Raw genomic sequence first — 20089 nt, 5'->3', positions numbered from 1 at the left:
TGTAAAATTCTTAAAGACAGATTATTTTTAAAAAATCTATTTTGTATTCTTCACAGCATTTAATATAGTTCCTAACAAAGCAGATATTTGTACCTTTATCGTTAATGGGATAAGGTGGGTTATGCAATAGTGATTCAGCATTTGTTGAATGAATGAACGATTTGCTCTTATATTGTACCCATTATAATACCATTGACAGAGAAGAATCAAATAAATATATTTAGTGACTTATTTTTACTGGTAGGTTAGGAACCTGAATTTTTTTCCCTGTCTTTTCTGCAGAATACTTCAAACTTTGTGCAGAAAACTACGACTTCCCGACAGTTTTCATTTTCGCCATTTAGCACACCTAACGCCAGGCTTTGTTGGCGCTGACCTGATGGCACTCTGCCGTGAGGCAGCCGTGTGTGCAGTCAACAGGGTCTTAAGGAAGCTGGAGGAGTGGCAGAAGAAAGATCCTGAGGTTGGAGGATTGCCGTCTGAGGGAGGCCGGGAAGAAAGGATTGGAACTGAGCCCACCTCCAAAACACAGGTGCTTTCTGTACAGGGGCGTTAAACTGTCCTCTGAATGTTTTTAGTTTGTGTTACCTTAATGCAAGCAAGTGTTGATATAGTTGAGGTTTATGATTTTCTTTTTTATTGGCATTTTATCTTCAGAATAATTATCAGTTACACGCAGAATGTCTATAATTTCAAGAGTACAATTGTTTTACTTTTTTAGTTGATTCTGAGTAAATTCATTTTATAGTAGTGATTGTGAAATTCTAGAGCAGGAGTTGGCAAACTATGGCCCATCTGCCCACTGTCTGTTTTTGTAAATTAAAGTTATATTGGAACACAGCTGTGCTCATTTATTACATATTGTCTATTTCTGCTTTTGCTCTTCACAGCAGAATTCACACAGGAATCCTTATAGCAGAGACCATATGGTCCACAAAGCCTGGAGTGTTTACTGTCTAGCCCTTTACGGAAGAAGTTTGCCAACTCCTGTTAGAGCATTGGACGTTTAGTTATATTTCCTGGTTATTTGATTACGGGGACTCAGATAGTCTGCTGACGTAATAACCACGTCCTTGTCCCTAGCTACAGATGGCTCTGGAGGATAGTCCTGTGAATGTGAAAGGGATGTTTATCCATCTAAGATCAGGGTTAAAAATTTAAGTTTTGTGAGTTATGAAAACTCAATATAAATTTATACAGCATTTTATAGTTTGCACAGGGAGCTTCTATAATATAATTTGATCTATATAACTTTGTTAAGTAAATATCATTACCTTCCCCATTTTATAATCAAAGAAGCTAAGCTTAAGAGATTGTGACTTGACCGAGGCCACACAGCCCCTGCTTTCCAGAGCAGGGACTTAGATCCAAGTCTGTTTTCAAATGATTTCTTTTATAATATTGCATATAAATTAGGATTTTATAAATTGAGTTATAACGTTACTTTTTACACCTGTCCTCTCATATTCTTCACAAAGCAAGAAACCTGCCTTTGAAGTTCCAGATTTCAGTAGGACTAAGGAAAATTGCCTGTGTTCTATTTAGGTGGAGAAACCATCAAGGAACCATATAACTTTGGTTTTTTTGTTTTTTTTTTTTAAATTTTATTTATTTAATTTTTTCCCCCAAAGCCCCAGTAGATAGTTGTATGTCATAGCTGCACATCCTTCTAGTTGCTGTATGTGGGACGCGGCCTCAGCATGGACAGAGAAGTGGTGTGTCGGTGCGCGCCCGGGATCTGAACCCGGGCCACCAGCAGCGGAGCTCGCGATCTTAACTGCTAAGCCACGGGCCTGGCCCAGAGTAACTTTGTTTTAATTTCATGAAAATTCAGCTGCTTCTTGAATATCTATAAATGAAAAATGGAAATATGTGGTTGTTGAAATGGATATTTGCCAACTGCTTTGTTTGCTATGGCTAGCCCTCATATAGCATACAGAAACCAAAATCAGTCCTCTGTGCCTGATTGTAGTCAGTGTATGTTTCCTTGACCAAATCAAATGATCCATTTAGAGTAAAATAAATGACTTAACGTTAATGGAGAAAATTATTAAAATACTTAGAAGTTCACGATAGCTTACAGAAATATTGCAGTAATAATTTTTAAAAGTATAAAAAAGTAACGTTTTCAGCAAACTTTGTGGTTTTTCATTTTTTCCCTCAACTGCTTCCTTTAAGGATGAATTGCAGAGGCTGCTGGGGCTGCTAAGAAACCAAGATCCCCTCTCAGAGGAGCAGCTGCAAGGGCTGTGCATTGAATTGAATGATTTCATTGTTGCTCTCTCCTCGGTCCAACCCTCTGCCAAAAGGGAAGGCTTTGTCACTGTCCCTAACGTGACATGGGCAGATATTGGTGCCCTGGAAGATATTAGAGAGGAGCTCACCATGGCAATATTGGTAGGTGTCTTTGCTGCTAAATATTGTTGGCATATGTGATGGGTAAACAACCATGGGTGTGTACCAGGTTATGTGTCTAAATTGACTGTGTTTTCTTTTATATGTTCTGTTGTATTATTATTAAGCCCCCAACAATGGTTTTTCATTCTTTTGAGATCTGTTTTTGATTTATTCTTTTGGTTGTGCTTGATTCTATGAGTTAAAAAAAAAAAATGTAGGTTTCACCAAGACCAAATTGTTTGAGAAATACTTTCTGAACTCAGTCACGCTTGTAAGGGTCAAAGCAGTTTAAATGCCCATGAAACTTTGGATTAATTTTCATTTACTCTTACTTTTCCACTTTACTGATCATTCCATGGTTCATTAATGAAGTGTGATCCGTTTAGAGGTCTGGAACTACTGGAAGAGAAAATACATGGAGGTTACAGTGAACGGGTATCTCTGGCTTTGGACTGTGTAGACTACTGCTGCTTCTGATTTCTTAAAGGAGAGCATTGCCTAACATTTTTAAAGCCTAGAAATTTAGAGCAGGGATTTTAAATTTATTACCATACACCTCATGCTTGGAACAGAGGTAAGCACTCTGTGCCAGGCACTGTTCTCGTCTTCCGGCCTCAGGATTGGTGTTGCAAATATGCATCTGGGGGTAATTTGAATATGCAGTATAAGCTGGACATGTGTAATGGGCTGCTGCTGGGGTTGTTCTTCCAGGCACCTGTCCGTAACCCAGACCAGTTCAAAGCTCTTGGATTGGTGACGCCAGCTGGAGTCCTTCTCGCTGGTCCTCCTGGCTGTGGGAAAACTCTGCTGGCAAAGGTATGTATAAGTTCAGCTGCAGGTGTTTATTTCTTACTATCAGGTAGGATAATGTGAATTTAAATTTTACAGTGAGGGGCCGGCCCCGTGGCTTAGCGGTTAAGTGCGCGCGCTCCACTACTGGCGGCCCGGGTTTGGATCCCGGGGACGCACCGATGCACCGCTTCTCTGGCTATGCTGAGGCCGCGTCCCACATACAGCAACTAGAAGGATGTGCAGCTATGACATACAACTGTCTACTGGGGCTTTGGGGAGAAAAAGGAGGAGGGTTGGCAATAGATGTTAGCTCAGAGCCCGTCTCCCTCAGCAAAAAAAAAGAAGAGGATTAGCATGGATGTTACCTCAGGGTTGATCTTCCTCAGAAAAAAAAAAAAATTTACAGTGAGGGATTTTTGCATAATTTCTGTTAGAAGTTCATTTTAGCAAGACTGACAGTTTTCTTTAGGAAAGTTTCCCCCTTTTATTTTAATGACAAAAAAGTACCTCATTGAACATTTGGAAAAGAAAAAAGTTTTAAATCAGCCGTAACCTCGTCAGTTTCAACACAGCAGTTACCATATTTTCTGTTTATCATGTTTTGGCTTTTTAATGAGTGTTACTGCATAGTTGTGGTTTGTAGCTGACCTTATTTCCTGCTGTGGTTTAGTTATTATTTATAACGTAAGTATTTTCCTCTATGTTCCTTACAGTTGTTATTTTAAAAAATTGTTTTTTGGGTTTTTTTGTTGCTGTTGAGGAAGATCGGCCCTGAGCTAACATCTGTTGCCAGTCCTCCTCTATCTTGTATGTGGGACGCTGCCACCAGGTGTAGGTCCGCACCTGTGAGCCGAACCCGCGAACCCCGGGCCGCCGAGAGCGGAGTGCACAAGCTTAACCACTACGCCACCAGGCCGGCCCCCCAAAAATTGTTTTTTCGCATTAGAAAATATAGATAAGTGAAAGAGAAAAGCATTATTTATAATCCCCTGACTACTACCTACTACTAATCACTGTTTCATTTTGTTGTCAGTCCTTCCGGATATTCTTTTGTACATAGATATCAAGATGATATATATAACTTTTACACATAGCTTTACAAATGGAAGGTTTTTAAACATGCTTTTCTCACTTAGCAATATTTCTTGAACATCTTCACGTCAATATTGTGTATATACATGTCAATATTTTTAATGCCTCCATAGTATTATACCATAAAGATGTTCTATAATTTAGGGAAATGATCCCCTATTAAAACGGCACTGCATTAAATAATCCTGTACTTACATTTTTGTGTTTCAACTGATCATTTTATTAGACTGCATTCCTAAATAATTTTTCAATAAAAGGAATACATGTTTTTAAAGCTTTTGGTCCATTACCATTTGATCAAAATGATCCATTACCAAATTACATTTGATCTGCTACCAAAGTAACAAGGAAGTGGCAAGTTACCAAGTAACAAGGAAGGCACCAAAGTGCCTTCCAAAAAGTTTGTACCGATTTTGAACCCTATCAATAGGGTACAAGTATCCATTTCTTCACACCCTAAATTAGCAGTAGCCCATTAACCTGGTTTTTAATATTTGACAATCTGATAGGTAAAAGTGGTATCTTATAGTTTTTAAGTTGCATTTTAAAAATTACTAGTGGACTTTTTTTCATATGTATATGTTTATTGGCTATTTTTCTTTACGAATTGTCTGTTCCTATCCTTTGCCTGTTTTTCTATTGACATGCGTGTGATTTTCTTTTTTATTTATAATCACTATTCATATGTTAAGCTGTTATATTTGTAAATATGTTTATCAGTTTATTTGGGCCATTTTAATTTTATTGATCATATTTTTGACACATTGCTTTTTGTGTTTTTTTCATATTTATGTGGGCACATTTCCCAGTCTTTTTTGTTTTCCTTTGGAGTCATGGTTATTAGAATGATCTTTGCTATCTGTAAGTTATTAGTCATCATTTTTAATGTCTTTATAATATCCCATATATAATTAATCCTTACCAACTTTTTAAAATATTTAAATTACCTGTAAATAAGAAATTAAAATTAGTAGCATTTTTAGTAAGTACCACAGCAGCCAAATAATTTGTGACTCCTCGCTAAGTATCAGATATCCATGTCATTTGTTCATGTATATATACATATGTACCTGTATATATATACTATATATGTAAATTTTTTAAAACTTATTTTTGCATATATTACTAAATTTGCTTGCTTAACGCTTCCAGTACTCTTACGAGGCATTGCTGTAAAGGAGTTTGGAAACAAAGGAGAGAGAGGAGAACACCACAGTCATTGGTCTACATTTTCCATAACAGTTTTAGAAAGACATAGCCAGAAAGAAGGTCCTGCATGCTAATATGTGAATTCACCAGGTGGATGCAGTTCCCTCAGCTGGGTGCCTTGTAATATTTGTTCTTAATTAGTTATATCTGTTTTTGATTAGTCCTGTTCACAGCACCAAGGAAGTAGTTTGGATAATTTGAAATTCACAGATAATGTTAAAACATCATAGATCAAATTTTTCCTCTTCTCCTCCCACCCTCCAAATTGCCAACAATTTGGTGCCTCTCTGTTCAGTCAGATTTCTGGTATCTGACCATTTGGAGCAGGGAATCTTGCCTAGGACCCCATGGATGACTTCACAGCTCACTGGACCCATGAGCCTAGGCAATATATTATGTATACAGTTACGCATTGCTTACGACAGGGATGCATTCTGAGAAATGGATCACTAGGTGATTTCGTCATTGTGCGAACATCATAGAGTGTACTTACACAAACCTAGATGATATAGCCTACTACACACCTAGGCTGTGTAGTACTAATCCTATGAGACCACCGTCGTGTATGCTGTCCGTCGTTGACCAAAACATCATTATGCAGCGCATGACTGAATATGTATTTTTTCCAGGGAGAATGTTCACCACTTTCATTAGATTCTCCAAGAGGTGCATGACTACATGCCCAAGAATCTAGAAATAATAGAAAACATCTTTGAATGGCAGAAGCAAAGTGTTCCTGTAGTAAAGTCATGGAACCACTTGTCAGTCAGAACCTGGCAACCTAGAACTGGATATAAAATTAAGATTTTGGCTGATCTTGGTTGTTTTGTTTACTCATGGTAACGATAAAATAATACAATTTTCCTAAACACTAGCACATAGTATGTAAATAGCATAAAGTAAAAGCACGCGATTACTGGAACCAACACACTGAAAATTGACGCCTAATAGGAAGGAAACTGAAAAGAGAATAGTAAAATTCATTTAGTTGTCCAAAACTGTATAACATGGAAGCACACAGCTCCTGATACTGAGTACAAGATTCATGGTGATATTGGTGATATCCATGAAAAAAATTAAATTATCTTCACCGTATTTCATTTAGAAGTCAAGACTTGCAACAATTTCAGAAACTATCCGGGGTTTTAATGGGTTAAATCTAATTTATCTGGCATATGGATGTTGAAAACCTAATGTGGATGGGTCATACTTTATTAGATGTGTATCCTGACTCTCCTTTACTTATCATGTTGAGTGAGAGGTAGGAAATTATGAAAGTGGCGGCAGGAAAGACAGATTGAGAGATTTGGATAATCCACATTTTGAGCAATTTTTGCATCGCAAAGCATGCGTGTTTCCATTTGTTCAGCACGTATTTACTGAGCTACTTATTTCTTGCCAGATTTTGTTTGAGGTGCTGGGGATAAACTAGTGAACAGGGTACCTGCTCTAATGGAATTTATTGTCTGTTTGGAAGAGGCAGGCAGTGAAGAAGTAAAACAATAAAATTGCAGATCCAGCCAAGTTATGATGGAAATAAACAGATTGTTGTGATAGACTGATTGGGAGGTGGCTATTTTAGATATGGTGTTTGAGGGATAGTGACATTTAACAGAGTCACATTTAGCTAGCTATGTGAAGAATCTTCCAGACAGTGAACAGCAAGCAGATGCAGAACCCCTGAAGTGGGAAGGGGCTTGGTGAGTTTGAGAAGCAGAGCCAGAGCCAGTGGCTGGCCTAAGGAGAAACTGTCATGTCCAATTGTCCTTTTTTTTTTTTTTTTTTTTTTAAGATTTTATTTATTTATTTTTTCCCCCCAAAGCCCCAGTAGATAGTTGTGTGTCACAGCTGCACATCCTTCTAGTCGCTGTATGTGGGACGCGGCCTCAGCATGGCCGGAGAAGCAGCGCGTCGGTGCGAGCCCGGGATCCGAACCCGGGTCGCCAGCAGTGGAGCGCGCGCACTTAACCACCAAGCCACGGGGCTGGCCCCTCCAATTGTCCTTGAAGATAAATAGGAAACCTAGTAAAATGATATGATCCGATTTACATTTTTAAATGAGTGCTCTGACTGCTGCATGGAGAATGAAACGGAGCGGGGCCGGCCCAGTGGCACAAGTGGTTAAGTGCATGCGCTCTGCTTTGGCGGCCCTGGCTTCGCAGGCCCCAATCCCAGGTACACGCTGATGCACCGCTTGTCAAGCCATGCTGTGGTGGCCTCCCATATAAAGTAGGGGAAGATGGGCACAGATGTTAGCCCAGGGCCAGTCTTCCTCAGCAAAAAGAGGAGGATTGGCATGGATGTTAGCTCAGGGCTGATCTTCCTCACAAAAAAAAAAAAAAAAGAATGGAATAGAGCAAAGCAGGAGTGAAAGGAAACCAGTTAGGGTTTTTTTCTTTTGGTTTGCTTTGGTTTTTTTGCCTGTCCAGGCAGGAGATGATGGTGGTGTGGACGAGGGTGGTGGTATAGTGGAGAAGTAGCATGACACACTCACCTGTATTTCAGCATTAGAGCTGATAGGACTCGTGCATGGACTGGATGACAAGACAAGGGGTCAAGGGAGACACCAAGGGTTTCCCCTAGAAACTCAAAGAGTTTGGGGCATGGGGTTTGCAGGGAGTTGGGAGAGAATCAGGAGTCCTGCTTTGGAAACGATAGATTTGAAATACCTATAAGATGCAAATGGAGATGCTGAGGAGTATGTTGAATATGGATCTGGAGCTCAGACATCAGATCCTAAGGATAGGAGCAAACTATCTCTGATCATTTTGAAGTTCTGAGTGATTTTATTCAGGTTTATCTTTGCACTTAGATTCTAATTCTTGGACTCTTCTACACATATAACCGTATGTTTCTCCTTTGTTATTCTCTTTGGCTTTGAACCATGCTGTTTAATCTTTATTTATTAAAAATAATCTGTAAACACTGACCCTTGGTAAAGACTGATACTGATGTTTTTGAATTTTGGTTTATGAAAGAATGATTGCTTTCATTGGGCAAGGCAATTTTTGATAAGAGATGATTTCACTAGAATTCCAAGCTAGGGCTACATAAATAAGCATGTTTATGTAAACAAAACATTTTCCTTAATGATTTGTGCTCTTTCCATCTGATTTCAGTCTGAGTAATTCTTAGAAAGTTTTAGGTTAACATTTACTTCCTTTGATTTTTTTTTTTAATCCATTTCCCTTTTCCCGTTTGTCTCCTCTCCTTCTAATAGGAAAGAAGCAACTGTAAAAGGGGAAATAGAATATAAACCACAAAAAGTCCTTGTGTTGTCACAAATTATTGTTATTATTTCACTGTATGTTCATCTTATTTGTATCTTTTTGTTTCCTCTTACTAGGCTGTTGCAAATGAGTCTGGACTAAATTTTATATCGGTCAAGGGCCCCGAATTACTAAATATGGTAAGTTCTTGTGGCATTTGCCATTATTTTAGATTAGGAAAAGTAATGATCGTTCAAATCACAGGGTACCTGTCCTCAGATCTGTAAAACAGGCCTGCTACTTTGGTCGGATCACTGCCGTAGGAGTGAAGAGGTTGGGCTCTGCTCTGCTGGACTACTCAGTGTGTGTAAATGCTGCCTTAATGACATCTCTTAACCTCCGAGCCTCAGCTTTCTCACCTGCAAAATGGAAATAATCACAATAGTTAATGTTTTAAAGTATTTACTCCCTGCCATGTGTTTGTCAAGCACTTTACATATCTTATTCTTCACCAACCCTGTGAGATACGAAGTATTGTTTCCTCTGATTTCACAGAGGAGAACACTTCAGTTTGAAGGGGTCTTAGAACGTGGCCAGTCTGGACGGCTAGGAAGTCATATAGCTGGGATTTGAATGTGGGTTGTCTGACTTCTTATCTGCTTTCCTTGTCTTGTTGCTCTGTAGCTCAAATGAGTTAAGTATTAGTAAACAATAATGCTGTGGGGTAAAGAAATCCCTGAAGTACTATATAATAACTTCTTTCAGCACTTACGCAGTTTCTGTCTCACATTTAAGAAACTTTGAATTTCTTTTTTTTGGTTTCGTTTTATTGGTTTGGTTTTATTAGATTGGTTTTTTTGGTGAGGAAGATTGGCCCTGAGCTAACAACTGTTGCCAATCTTCCTCTTTTTGCTTGAGGAAGATTGTTGCTGAGCTAATGTCTATGCCAGTCCTCCTCCATTTTGTATGCGGGGTGCCACCACAGCCTGGCGTGATGAGTGGTGGGTAGGTCTGCACCCGGCATCCGCATCTGCAAACGAAAGCGAAGCATGCGAACTTAACCACTGTGCCACCAGGCCAGCCCCGAGACGTCGAATTTCTTGTTTCCTGTCCATCCCTGTGGAAAGTAAAAATGCCATTCTGTAATATAAGAGAAGAAATGAAAGCAGTATCATTCGTCCCTTCTCCCATTTTTTATATATTACTTTCCTCCTAAAATAAGAATTTATACGTACTTCCTGTGGCCTTTCTGTGTACCTCTTTACTTTTTCTTGTACTTTGTTTTGGCTTTTTCGTGGAGGGGGAATTAAAAGTGAGCCTTGAAGGGGTGGAGGTTGATGGGGGATGAGGCTGGAGAAGGAGATTATAGCCGGACAGAGAAGGGCCTTCATACCAAGCTAGAGTTGGAAGGTTATCTTCAGAATATCATAGAGCTAACGAGGCTTTTAAAGCAAGAATGTACCACTTTTTTAAGACTGTAATATTTTTTATTAACTCATCGGGAAGGTTCCTGAAATCCCATCCTCCTGGCCTCTCACCCTAATGACTAGAGTAGCAGAGGATGGTCCTAGCCACATTTCCATCTATCTTATCGTTATCTCTAATGTCTTGAATAAGGTAGGAGAATCTAACCAACTGTGTGCATTTATTGTGCTCTAACATCATATTGAAAACAAGAAACTATTGTTTTTTTTTTTGTGTGAGAAAGATCAGCACTGAGCTAACATCCGTGCTAATCCTCCTCTTTTTGCTGAGGAAGACCGGCTCTGAGCTAACATCTATTGCCAATCCTCCTCCTTTTTTCCCCTTTTTCTCCCCAAAGCCCCAGTAGATAGTTGTATGTCATAGTTGCGCATCCTTCTAGTTGCCGTACGTGGGATGCGGCCTCAGCATGGCTGGAGAAGCCGTGCGTCGGTGCGCGCCCGGGATCCAAACCCAGGCCACCAGTAGCGGAGCGCACACACTTAACCACTAAGCCATGGGGCCAGCCCAAGAAACTATTTTCTTACACAGAAGTTCTCTCTAGAGGAAGGGAAAATGGAGGACTGACTTGTTGAACATCTGCTGAGAGCAAGTGCTTTTCATATCTAATCTCATGTAATTGTCACAAACACGCTGCGAATTGCAGCTCACGAGCCTCCTTTCACAGATGAGGAAACCGAGGAGGTTAAGCAAGGGCACACAGCCGGTATTGGAGAAGTGGCGTGTGACCCACTGTGAGCCAGTATACTGCCCCAGCCACCAGCTTACCTCTGATGATATGCCCCAGATCTGACATGACGTTTGTTCAGAAATAAAACAGTATTGTGGCAAAAAAAAGAGTGTGATATTTTTAAAATTTTTATTATGAAATATTTCAAGCATATAAGAAGTTATGAATGGGCCGGCCCCGTGGCTTAGCGGTTAAGTGCGCGGGCTCTGCTCCTGGCAGCCCGGGTTCAGATCCCGGGTGTGCACTAACGCACCACTTGTCCGGCCATGCTGAGGCCGTGTCCCACATACAGCAACTAGAAAGATGTGCAACTATGACATACAACTATCTACTGGGGCTTTGGGGGGAAAAAAAAGGAGGAGGATTGGCAATAGATGTTAGCTCAGAGCCGGTCTTCCTCAGCAAAAAAAGAGGAGGATTAGCACAGATGTTAGCTTAGGGCTGATCTTCCCCACACACACACAAAAAAAAGAAGTTATGAAGAGTAATGTAATGAACCCCATATATCTGTCACCTAGCTTTAAAAAAAAAAAAAAAATATACTTAAGGCCCCTGGCAGACCTTCCCTAATCCCGGCCTCCGTTCTTCTCTCTCTCATAGAATTTGCCATAATCCTGAATTTCGTGTTTATTAATTCTGTGTACTTCTTTCTACATTTACTATGTATTTATCCCTAAACAACATATAGTATTATTTTACGTGTCTCAAATATGTTTATGAGACATTTGGAAATTTGAACAGTTACTGGATATTTGATATTAAGAAAATAACTTTTAAGTGTGATAATGATGTAGTTATGTTAAAATCATTATCTTTTAGAGGTAGTGAAATATTTACAAATAAAATACGATGTCTGGGCTTTCCTTCAAAATAACAAGGAGAAAGAAAAGTGGATGGGGTAAAGATGCAAAGTTGGTCATGAATTGAGTCAATAATAATTGAAGCTGGGTGATGGGTCTATTTGGGGTTCAGTATACTATTATGTCTACTTTCATTATATGTTTGGAACTCTTTATAAACAGTAAAGCAAAACCAGAAAATATATATATATAAATGATATGTGTGTTTTGGTAACGTGGTTTTGTTGTTATTTTTGTTCAACATTATGTTTATAATATTTATCTTTGTTAATATGTTTACCTCTAGCTCATTATTTTTTGTGTGGTATTCCATTGAATGAATACAACCACATGTTTAAAAATCAGTTTTTTTCTTGGTGGATGTTTAGGTGGAACATATATATACACATATATCTTTATGCCTATTGGTTATATATATTCCCCCAAGGGTATACACTCAGAAGTAGAATTGCTGTGTCTTACGTAGTATGTGCACTTTCAAAAATATTAAGTATTGCCAACTTTTTTTCCAAAGTGGTTGTTATGGAGTTATACTTTCACCAGCAGTGAATGAAGGTTCCCACTGTTCCCTGTCCTTCCCAGCACAGGTGGTATCAGATTGTTACGTTTTTTGCCAGTCTAATGAGGATGAGGTTTTATCTCATTCTGGTCTGATTTATTTTTTTAGGGATAGATGTGGAAAGAGAATGACTCTGAGGGATTAGGTAATCTAACAAGGAAGATAGACATCTTGAGATAAGAAAATGAGTTTGCTCCAGGACATTTAGATTGAAAGAACCATTTGGAGATACCGAGCAGACAGGAAGAAATGTGAGTCTGGAGCTCTGAAGAGATTTGAGAGTCAGTGGCACCTCAAACCTCGAGAATGGACGAGGTCTGCTAGTAGGAGTATATTAAGTGAGGGCCACTCACGGAACCTTGGAAGACACCAGCAATTACAAGGGCAAGGAAGGAAATGCTGGCAAAGGAGACTGGTCCAAAGGTGGAGGACGCCCAGGACTTCCTAACCCTGAAAACCAAGGGAAGATAATTTCTTCAACCTTGTCAGCGTAACCAAACAATATAAAAGAAACCAAAAATAGGACTTTGGATTTGGCAATCAGAAGGTCATTAGTGACTTTAGGGAGAGTGTTTTCAATCATTTCGTCTGAAAACCGAAATTTTAGTGATTGAAAACTGAATAGCAAGTAAGGAATTAGAAATAATAAGTATATTGGGGCCGGCCCCGTGGCTTAGCGCTTAAGTGCGCGCGCTCTGCTGCTGGCGGCCCAGGTTCGGATCCCGGGCACGCACAGATGCACCGCTTCTCCCGCCGTGCTGAGGCCACGTCCCACATACAGCAACTAGAAGGATGTGCAGCTATGACATACAACTATCTACTGGGGCTTTGGGGGAAAAAATAAATAAATAAAATTTAAAAAAAAAAAAAAAAGAAATAATAAGTATAGGATCCTTATTTGAACTATTTCGTAAAGGGCAAGATAGTGGGATTTTCTTTTGTTTGCTTATTTTGAATCATTGTAGCCTTTGTTAAGATTAAGGGATTTTAATCTGTCCTTTTGAAACTTTAGATTTACCTTCTCCTAAATCAAATTTCCTTTTACGTAGTCATTTTGGTTTGCGATATCCCAAGTCCCTTTGCCAGCTAGATTGGTTGTTTTCTTCCCTCCCTGTTTGAAACTTTCTCTCTCCCAACCCACCGATATCTTTTCTATTAAAATATCCACTGAAGATTTTGGTTCAGCACCCCAAATACAATTTTTGCTGAGTTGGATTTTTCAGGAAACTACATCAGTCTACTATATTTGTACACAGGCAGGATGTTATGATCAAAGAAAAACTTGAAATGGTCATGACTTCTGCTTTCCAAGGACTTTATGATATAATATAGTTAAGGTAGAATAGCTCAAAAGTTACAATAGTTGGGCCGGCCCCGTGGCTTAGCGGTTAAGTGCGCGTGCTCCGCTGCTGGCAGCCCGGGTTCGGATCCCTGGCGTGCACCAATGCACCGCCTCTCCGGCCGTGCTGAGGCCTCATCCCACATACAGCAACTAGAAGGATGTGCAACTATGACATACAACTATCTACTGGGGCTTTGGGGGGAAAAAATAAATAATAAACTTAAAAAAAAAGGTTATAATAGTAGAAAGTGCTATAAAAGCAAAGAAGAGAGAGTAATGGGAAGAAAGATGAATGGGGATCATTTAGGATGCAAGAGAACTGTCTGGAGGTAGGTTTGAAAAGCAGTTCAAGTGAGGAAAGCAGGATGAGCAAAAGTACAGGACAGGTGTGAGGGAAAGAACGTTCTATTCAAATGAGAAAATAAAAATACTGTCATTGCTGTCATCTGTGATGTATTCTATGCCTTAATTACTTTATTATGGCCATTTAGTCATAAAGTAACATAAAAAGTATCTTATGATATAATCAGCACTGGAAAGATGTTTTCGGATTCTGTCTTATTTAGTAGTTTTATTACAAAAAAACTGCTTTTCTTAGTTAACTAGTTTGAAATTTTACGAGAACAGTTTCTTAGGCCGAGGTGAAAAGTGAAACCATATTCTTACATACAACTTTTTATATTAATTAGTCCTAATGTTATAGCTGCTTGTGAGTTGCTGTATTTCTGAACTGATCTTAATGTTTTATATTTTGGTTTGGATTTTGACATACAGTGTGCTGTTAGGAAACCTGTTAGATGCCGAGCTGGCTCAGTTTGCCCCTTCTGATGCTATATGACAAAATAGCTCTTCCTTTTTAGCAAGATGACCTGTGTAGAAATGACAGTAGAACAGTAAATTGTTTGCATTTAAAATACTGTTAAATTAATGAAAATTACTGCTGAGTATTTTATAGGCATAAAGCTTAGGAAATCAGTTCTAAAATGCAATAGAATTATGGGATTTTTTTTTTTATGTAGAGAAGACCTTACATTCCATTTAAGTCTTCATTTCATAAATGAGGAAATTGATAAGCTTAAATAATAGCTAATTTTTTTAAGTTGAACCACATACAGTTGGCTGTTTTTACAGGTCAAAAATGGTTACATATCAGCGATTGCATATGGTTCAACCTAATACTTTTTGGATTCTGACATATAAATGTCATTTAAAGCTATTTTTACTATAATTTGGCCCAAACCCCGAAGCTGAACTGTGTCTACACTTTATTTCCTTTCTGTGTATGTTTAGTACGTTGGTGAGAGTGAGCGTGCTGTGCGGCAGGTTTTTCAGCGAGCCAAGAACTCAGCCCCCTGTGTGATATTCTTTGATGAAGTGGATGCCTTATGCCCTCGAAGATCAGATCGAGAGGTAGGTATCATAGATTAGTAATATATAGATTTTTTTAAGCAACATAAACCTTTTGTAAGTTCTTATAAAATTGTATAAAGTTCAAGTTATTCTTATAAAGTCATTCCTTGAGAGCATTGAGACTCTTTAAGTGAAGAAACCTAGTAATTTGAAGTAAGCACCTAGGGATAACAGTTGTATTTTTATTAGCCTCTGTATCCATTTTTTATTTTATGTGTTATTTTGGTTGCACGTATCTGATTCACGCAAACGAATACTTGGGAATGGAAATGATATTAGTTTTGAATAGCCCACCTTGTTATCTTATGATTCTTTTCGGTTACATGGGTTCTTGAGACAAGAAAAAAGGTAATTTAAGACCTCATGCACTCAAAATAGGGTCAGGTATTATGCTTTAAGACTTGGCACCATTACTACCTAGGGAAGATATAAAATTGGTCTGCACTAAATACCACTTGCATTGCTACACTGAGTCACAGTTCTTAGAAATTTCAGCACAATGAGTGCCTGGAAAGTTGTTATCAGGAGTACCGTTATGTAAGAGTTTGAAGCATAGTTATCGCATAATACTATAAAGAATACCTAACTTTTTTGAAGTAGATAGCAAAGACTATTTAATAAGTACATTTATCACAAGATGACTAAGGAAGTGAGTCTTTTGTGAGTTTTTTTCAAATAGTTATTCTGTGTGTGTGCTGTTAGGTTGTGAAACATTTATTAAATGCTTCATTTCGCTTAAAATCTCCAGAAACATTCAAAAGTTGCAAAAACAAAACCTGACTAATATAAGTGTGCTTCACACCATAGCACTGTTGTTTCCTCATCCAGTAGTCACCAAGAAAGTCATTCTTACAGTCTTGTCTCTGATAGTGATGTCGTGGCCAGGGCAAAGATCCTTCCCAGGTCCCCCTGCTGGCTGTCATATTCCAAATTCTAATGTGGGATCCAGAGCGAAACACTCCACTTTATATTCAGCTGGCTGGGCCGTGGGATGCTCTGGATTGCTCGTTTTTATTCCCTTCTCTTTTGCTGTGAATAAACCCTTCATTTGTCCACAGCCCCTTTCATTGGTTTGCAGCTCTCTGTTATCAACGGGTAATTTAAATGTGGGGGGCTTCCTTGAGATATATCCAGTCGACTACTTGCCCTCAGAGAAGTTTACAGCCGTATGAACTACATTTCCAGCTTCTAGATTCTTTCTCTCTTGGATATCTACTACCACACATTTCTGTATTCCGATGTATGTGTTTACTGAAGGGGATTCTGAAAATATTTTAAATTTGAATGTATTCTTTTTTTTTATTATACAAGTTACACATGAATATGTACTTGTGAAAAATTCAAATAAATACAAGTTTAAAGAGAGTGAAAGTCTTTCTTCCCACTCTCCCTGTTACTCTTCTTGGAGGTTGCTGCTACTAACAGTTTAGTGTTTAGTATTTGTCATTCTAGAACATTTTCCATAAACTTAAAACATGTGTGATGTAGACTTTTTAAATATATAAATGTGGTCATTCTATCTTGATGATTTTTCCATGTACTTAATACTTCTTTTTTTTTGCTTGAGGAAGGTTAGCCCTGAGCTCACATCTGTGCCAGTCTTCCTCTATTTTGAGTGTGGGTCGCCACCACAGCATGCCCGCCAGTGAGTGGTAGGTCCACGCCCAGGATCCAAACCCACAAACCTGGGCCGCCGAAGCAGCATGCACGGAACCCAACCACTACTCCACAGGGCCCGCCCCAATAACTTTATTTTTTTAACTGTTGCATAAGTATTCCACAGTCTGGACACAGAAGAATTTATTTAATAATTCCTGGGTTTTGCACATTTACAGTGTTTCCGGTTGTTTCTCTTACAAATAGAACTGTAGTAAACATTCTTACCACATATTTTTGTGCACATGTGAGAGTTTTAGAAGTAGAATTTGAGGGTAGAAGATGTATGCCTATTATACTTTGGAAGATAATACTAAATCATGCTTCATAAAACTACAAGTTACATACACCCACCAACAGCATGTAAAAATAACCATTTCCTACACCTTTGTCAACAATGGACATCTTTTTATTTTTGTCAATTTTATTGGCAAAACATACTAAATGTTAATATTCATGTCCCTGATTATCAGTGAAGTTAATCGTCTTCGATGAATTTGTATATCATCTGTAAATTGCCTGATCATGTACTTTGACCCTTTTGCTATTGAAATGTTTTTCTTTTTTTTTTTATTGATGTATAGGAGCTTTTTATATGTGATGGAAACTAGTCCATTCTCCAGTTACGTGTGTTGGTACTATTTTTCCCAGTCTTATCACTTATCTTTAATTTTTTTAATTATATACAATGTTATAACTTTAATATAGTAAAATCTGTTAATCTTTTCGTATATTGATTCTGAGGTTTTTGTCTTACTTAGGTAAGACAATGTTTGTTTGTTTTTTACCCAATACTTCTTTATTTTTTTGAGTCTGGGTTATAATTCTGTTAGTCTACTAGTGTTATGTCTCCAAGGAATGATAATAAGGTATACTAGATTTTTTTTCTGGAGAAATCAGCAGGTTAAAAGCATTACCACATAAAATTTATGTTGAAGAATGGCAATTAATAACAAAAAGAAACACAGCACCACTTTTCTCATTTACCCCATTATGCATTTTAAAAATTTCGATATCTAAGTGATTTATCCTTCTATTCACCTACTGCCTGAACCTTTCTCTTGGGTATTGCCCTCAGGTAGCTATACTTTGTACTATATTCTTCAGGGAAAAGAGAAAAAGCATCCCAGCTGAAAGATCTGGAACATCTGATCTCCCAGGGACTCTGAGCTGACATTTAAAAGCCGAGTCTAGATGTGCCCAAAGGGAAATTTATTGTGGCTGTTAGATCTTTGAATAACTTGGAGGCATAAGAGTTAGGAATCATCTGGGCCTGAGATTGAGTGTCATCTCTACCCTGTCTTGCTGTGAGGCCTTGGACAAATAACCTCTCTCAGCCCCAGTTTCCTCATCTGAACTTCGGATAATAACAGGATTGTGGGGAAGCACGCTAGGCCGGGATGTAGTGACTCCTCAGAAAATGATAATTGTTATCCCTTTTGACAAAAGCTTTCATTCATGTTACCAAATGTATTATTTTGTATGGAAAGAAAATTGGTGATGTATGTTCCTTTTTATTGGGAGCTAATGGCACCGTCTGTCTTTCTTTTTAGACAGGGGCAAGTGTCCGGGTGGTGAATCAGCTACTTACAGAGATGGATGGTCTAGAAACACGTCAGCAGGTTTTTATCATGGCAGCCACTAACAGGCCAGGTAAGGAGGAAGAATATAAACCAGATGAGTCTAAAAACTTGCAGCATTTAAAAAAATAATATAATTTACATACATCCTAGTAAAGGAAGATTAAGTTTGGGTAATCCCTTTTTGGTTCATAAGTTGAAATAAACCTTAGAAAGCTTGTATGTCAGCTATAGTAAAAAATGTAGTGTTATTGCCTGGATTCCATGAGATTTTTTTCTGTGTCGCTTCTCAGGAAGTTGTCTTGTTGGCAGAGAACACTTGCCACGTACACTTTTGACCACAAAAGTATTATCAGAATTTATGTCCTGTGGTTTCTTCAAGCTTATAGGAAACAAGAACCAGACTCTTTTCACTGTATCTGAAAGTTGAAGATCAGTTTTTAAGGATTTATACTGGAACCGTGTCCCTAGACCTGCACTTAACTATTATCTAAAGTTGTTTAGAAGCTCAAGCGCTCTGTGAGGGATTGAGAAAAAGGCCGAAAACTTCACAAGTGCTGACCATGGCATTTGCTTTGGATCCTAAACTCTCTTCATGCTGTTTCATACTTTGCCGTCCGTCTGAGCCACTCTAGCTTAGCTGGTCCTGCATCAGTATTTGTGTTAACTGTGTCTGCTGGCAATGATACGCTCCTTTATTTTTTTTATTTTTTTATTTTTTTGGGAGAAAATAAAGAATTTTTTATTTATTTATTTTTTTGTTTATTGCAGTAACATTGGTTTATAACATTGTAAAAATTTCAGGTGTACATCATTATACTTCTATTTCTGCATAGATTACATCATGTTCACCACCAAAATACTAATTACAACCCATCACCACACACATGTACCGAATTATTCCTTTCACCCTCCTCCCTCCCCCCTTCCCCTCTGGTAACCACCAATCCAATCTCTGTCCCTATGTGTTTGTTTATTGTTGTTATCTACTACTACTTAATGAAGGAAATCATACGGTATTTGACCTTCTCCCTCTGACTTATTTCACTTTGCATTATACCCTCAATGTCCATCCATGTTGTCACAAATGGCTGGATTTCATCGTTTCTTATGGCTGAGTAGTATTCCATTGTGTATATATAGCACAGCTTCTTTATCCATTCGTCCCTTGATGGGCACTTAGGTTGCTTCCAAGTCTTGGCTATTGTGAATAACGCTGCAATGAACACAGGGGTGCATGTACCTTTGCAAATTGGTGTTTTCAAGTTCTTTGGATAAATACCCAACAGTGGAATAGCTGGATCATATGGTAGTTCTATCCTTGCTTTTTTGAGGAATCTCCATACTGTTTTCCATAGTGGCTGCACCAGTTTGCACTCCCACCAGCAGTGTATGAGAGTTCCCTTCTCTCCACATCCTCTCCAACACATGTTGTTTCCTGTCTTGTTAATTATAGCCATTCTGACGGGCGTGAGGTGATATCTCATTGTAGTTTTGATTTGCATTTCCCTGATAGTTAGTGATTTTGAACATCTTTTCATGTGTCTGTTGGCCATCTGTATATCTTCTTTGGGGAAATGTCTGTTCAGGTCTTTTGCCCATTTTTTAATTGGGTTGTTAGTTTTTTTGTTGTTGAGATGCATGAGTTCTTTATATATTTTGGAGATTAAGCCCTTATCAGATGTATGGTTTGCAAATATCTTCTCCCAATTGTTAGGTTGTCTTTTCGTTTTGTTGATGGTTTCCTTTGCTGTGCAAAAGCTTTTAGTTT

The 20089-nt window shown here is 38.5% G+C and overlaps 1 protein-coding gene across 3 annotated transcripts in view; it reads left to right on the top strand.

Moving 5' to 3' along the window:
* Positions 1–20089, top strand: part of NVL (nuclear VCP like) — a 108019-nt gene that overhangs the window by 40038 nt on the left and 47892 nt on the right. For all 3 annotated transcript variants that reach the window (XR_015550023.1, XM_087424398.1, XM_004439596.3), the window contains exons 13-18: positions 283–532; positions 2179–2397; positions 3109–3213; positions 8837–8899; positions 14963–15082; positions 18292–18391. Coding sequence is in view for 2 of the 3 variants with exons in the window: in XM_087424398.1 (XP_087280524.1) it covers positions 283–532; positions 2179–2397; positions 3109–3213; positions 8837–8899; positions 14963–15082; positions 18292–18391 (857 nt within the window). In the remaining variant the exon portion in view is untranslated. The remainder of the gene's footprint in view (positions 1–282; positions 533–2178; positions 2398–3108; positions 3214–8836; positions 8900–14962; positions 15083–18291; positions 18392–20089) is intronic.

This window comes from Ceratotherium simum, chromosome 36 (assembly GCF_057802395.1).
Source record: "Ceratotherium simum simum isolate JZ-2026a chromosome 36, ASM5780239v1, whole genome shotgun sequence".
In the NCBI taxonomy this organism is placed as follows: domain Eukaryota; kingdom Metazoa; phylum Chordata; class Mammalia; order Perissodactyla; family Rhinocerotidae; genus Ceratotherium; species Ceratotherium simum.
Note: the sequence above shows the minus strand (reverse complement) of the source record. Positions and strands in the feature narration are given on the sequence as shown.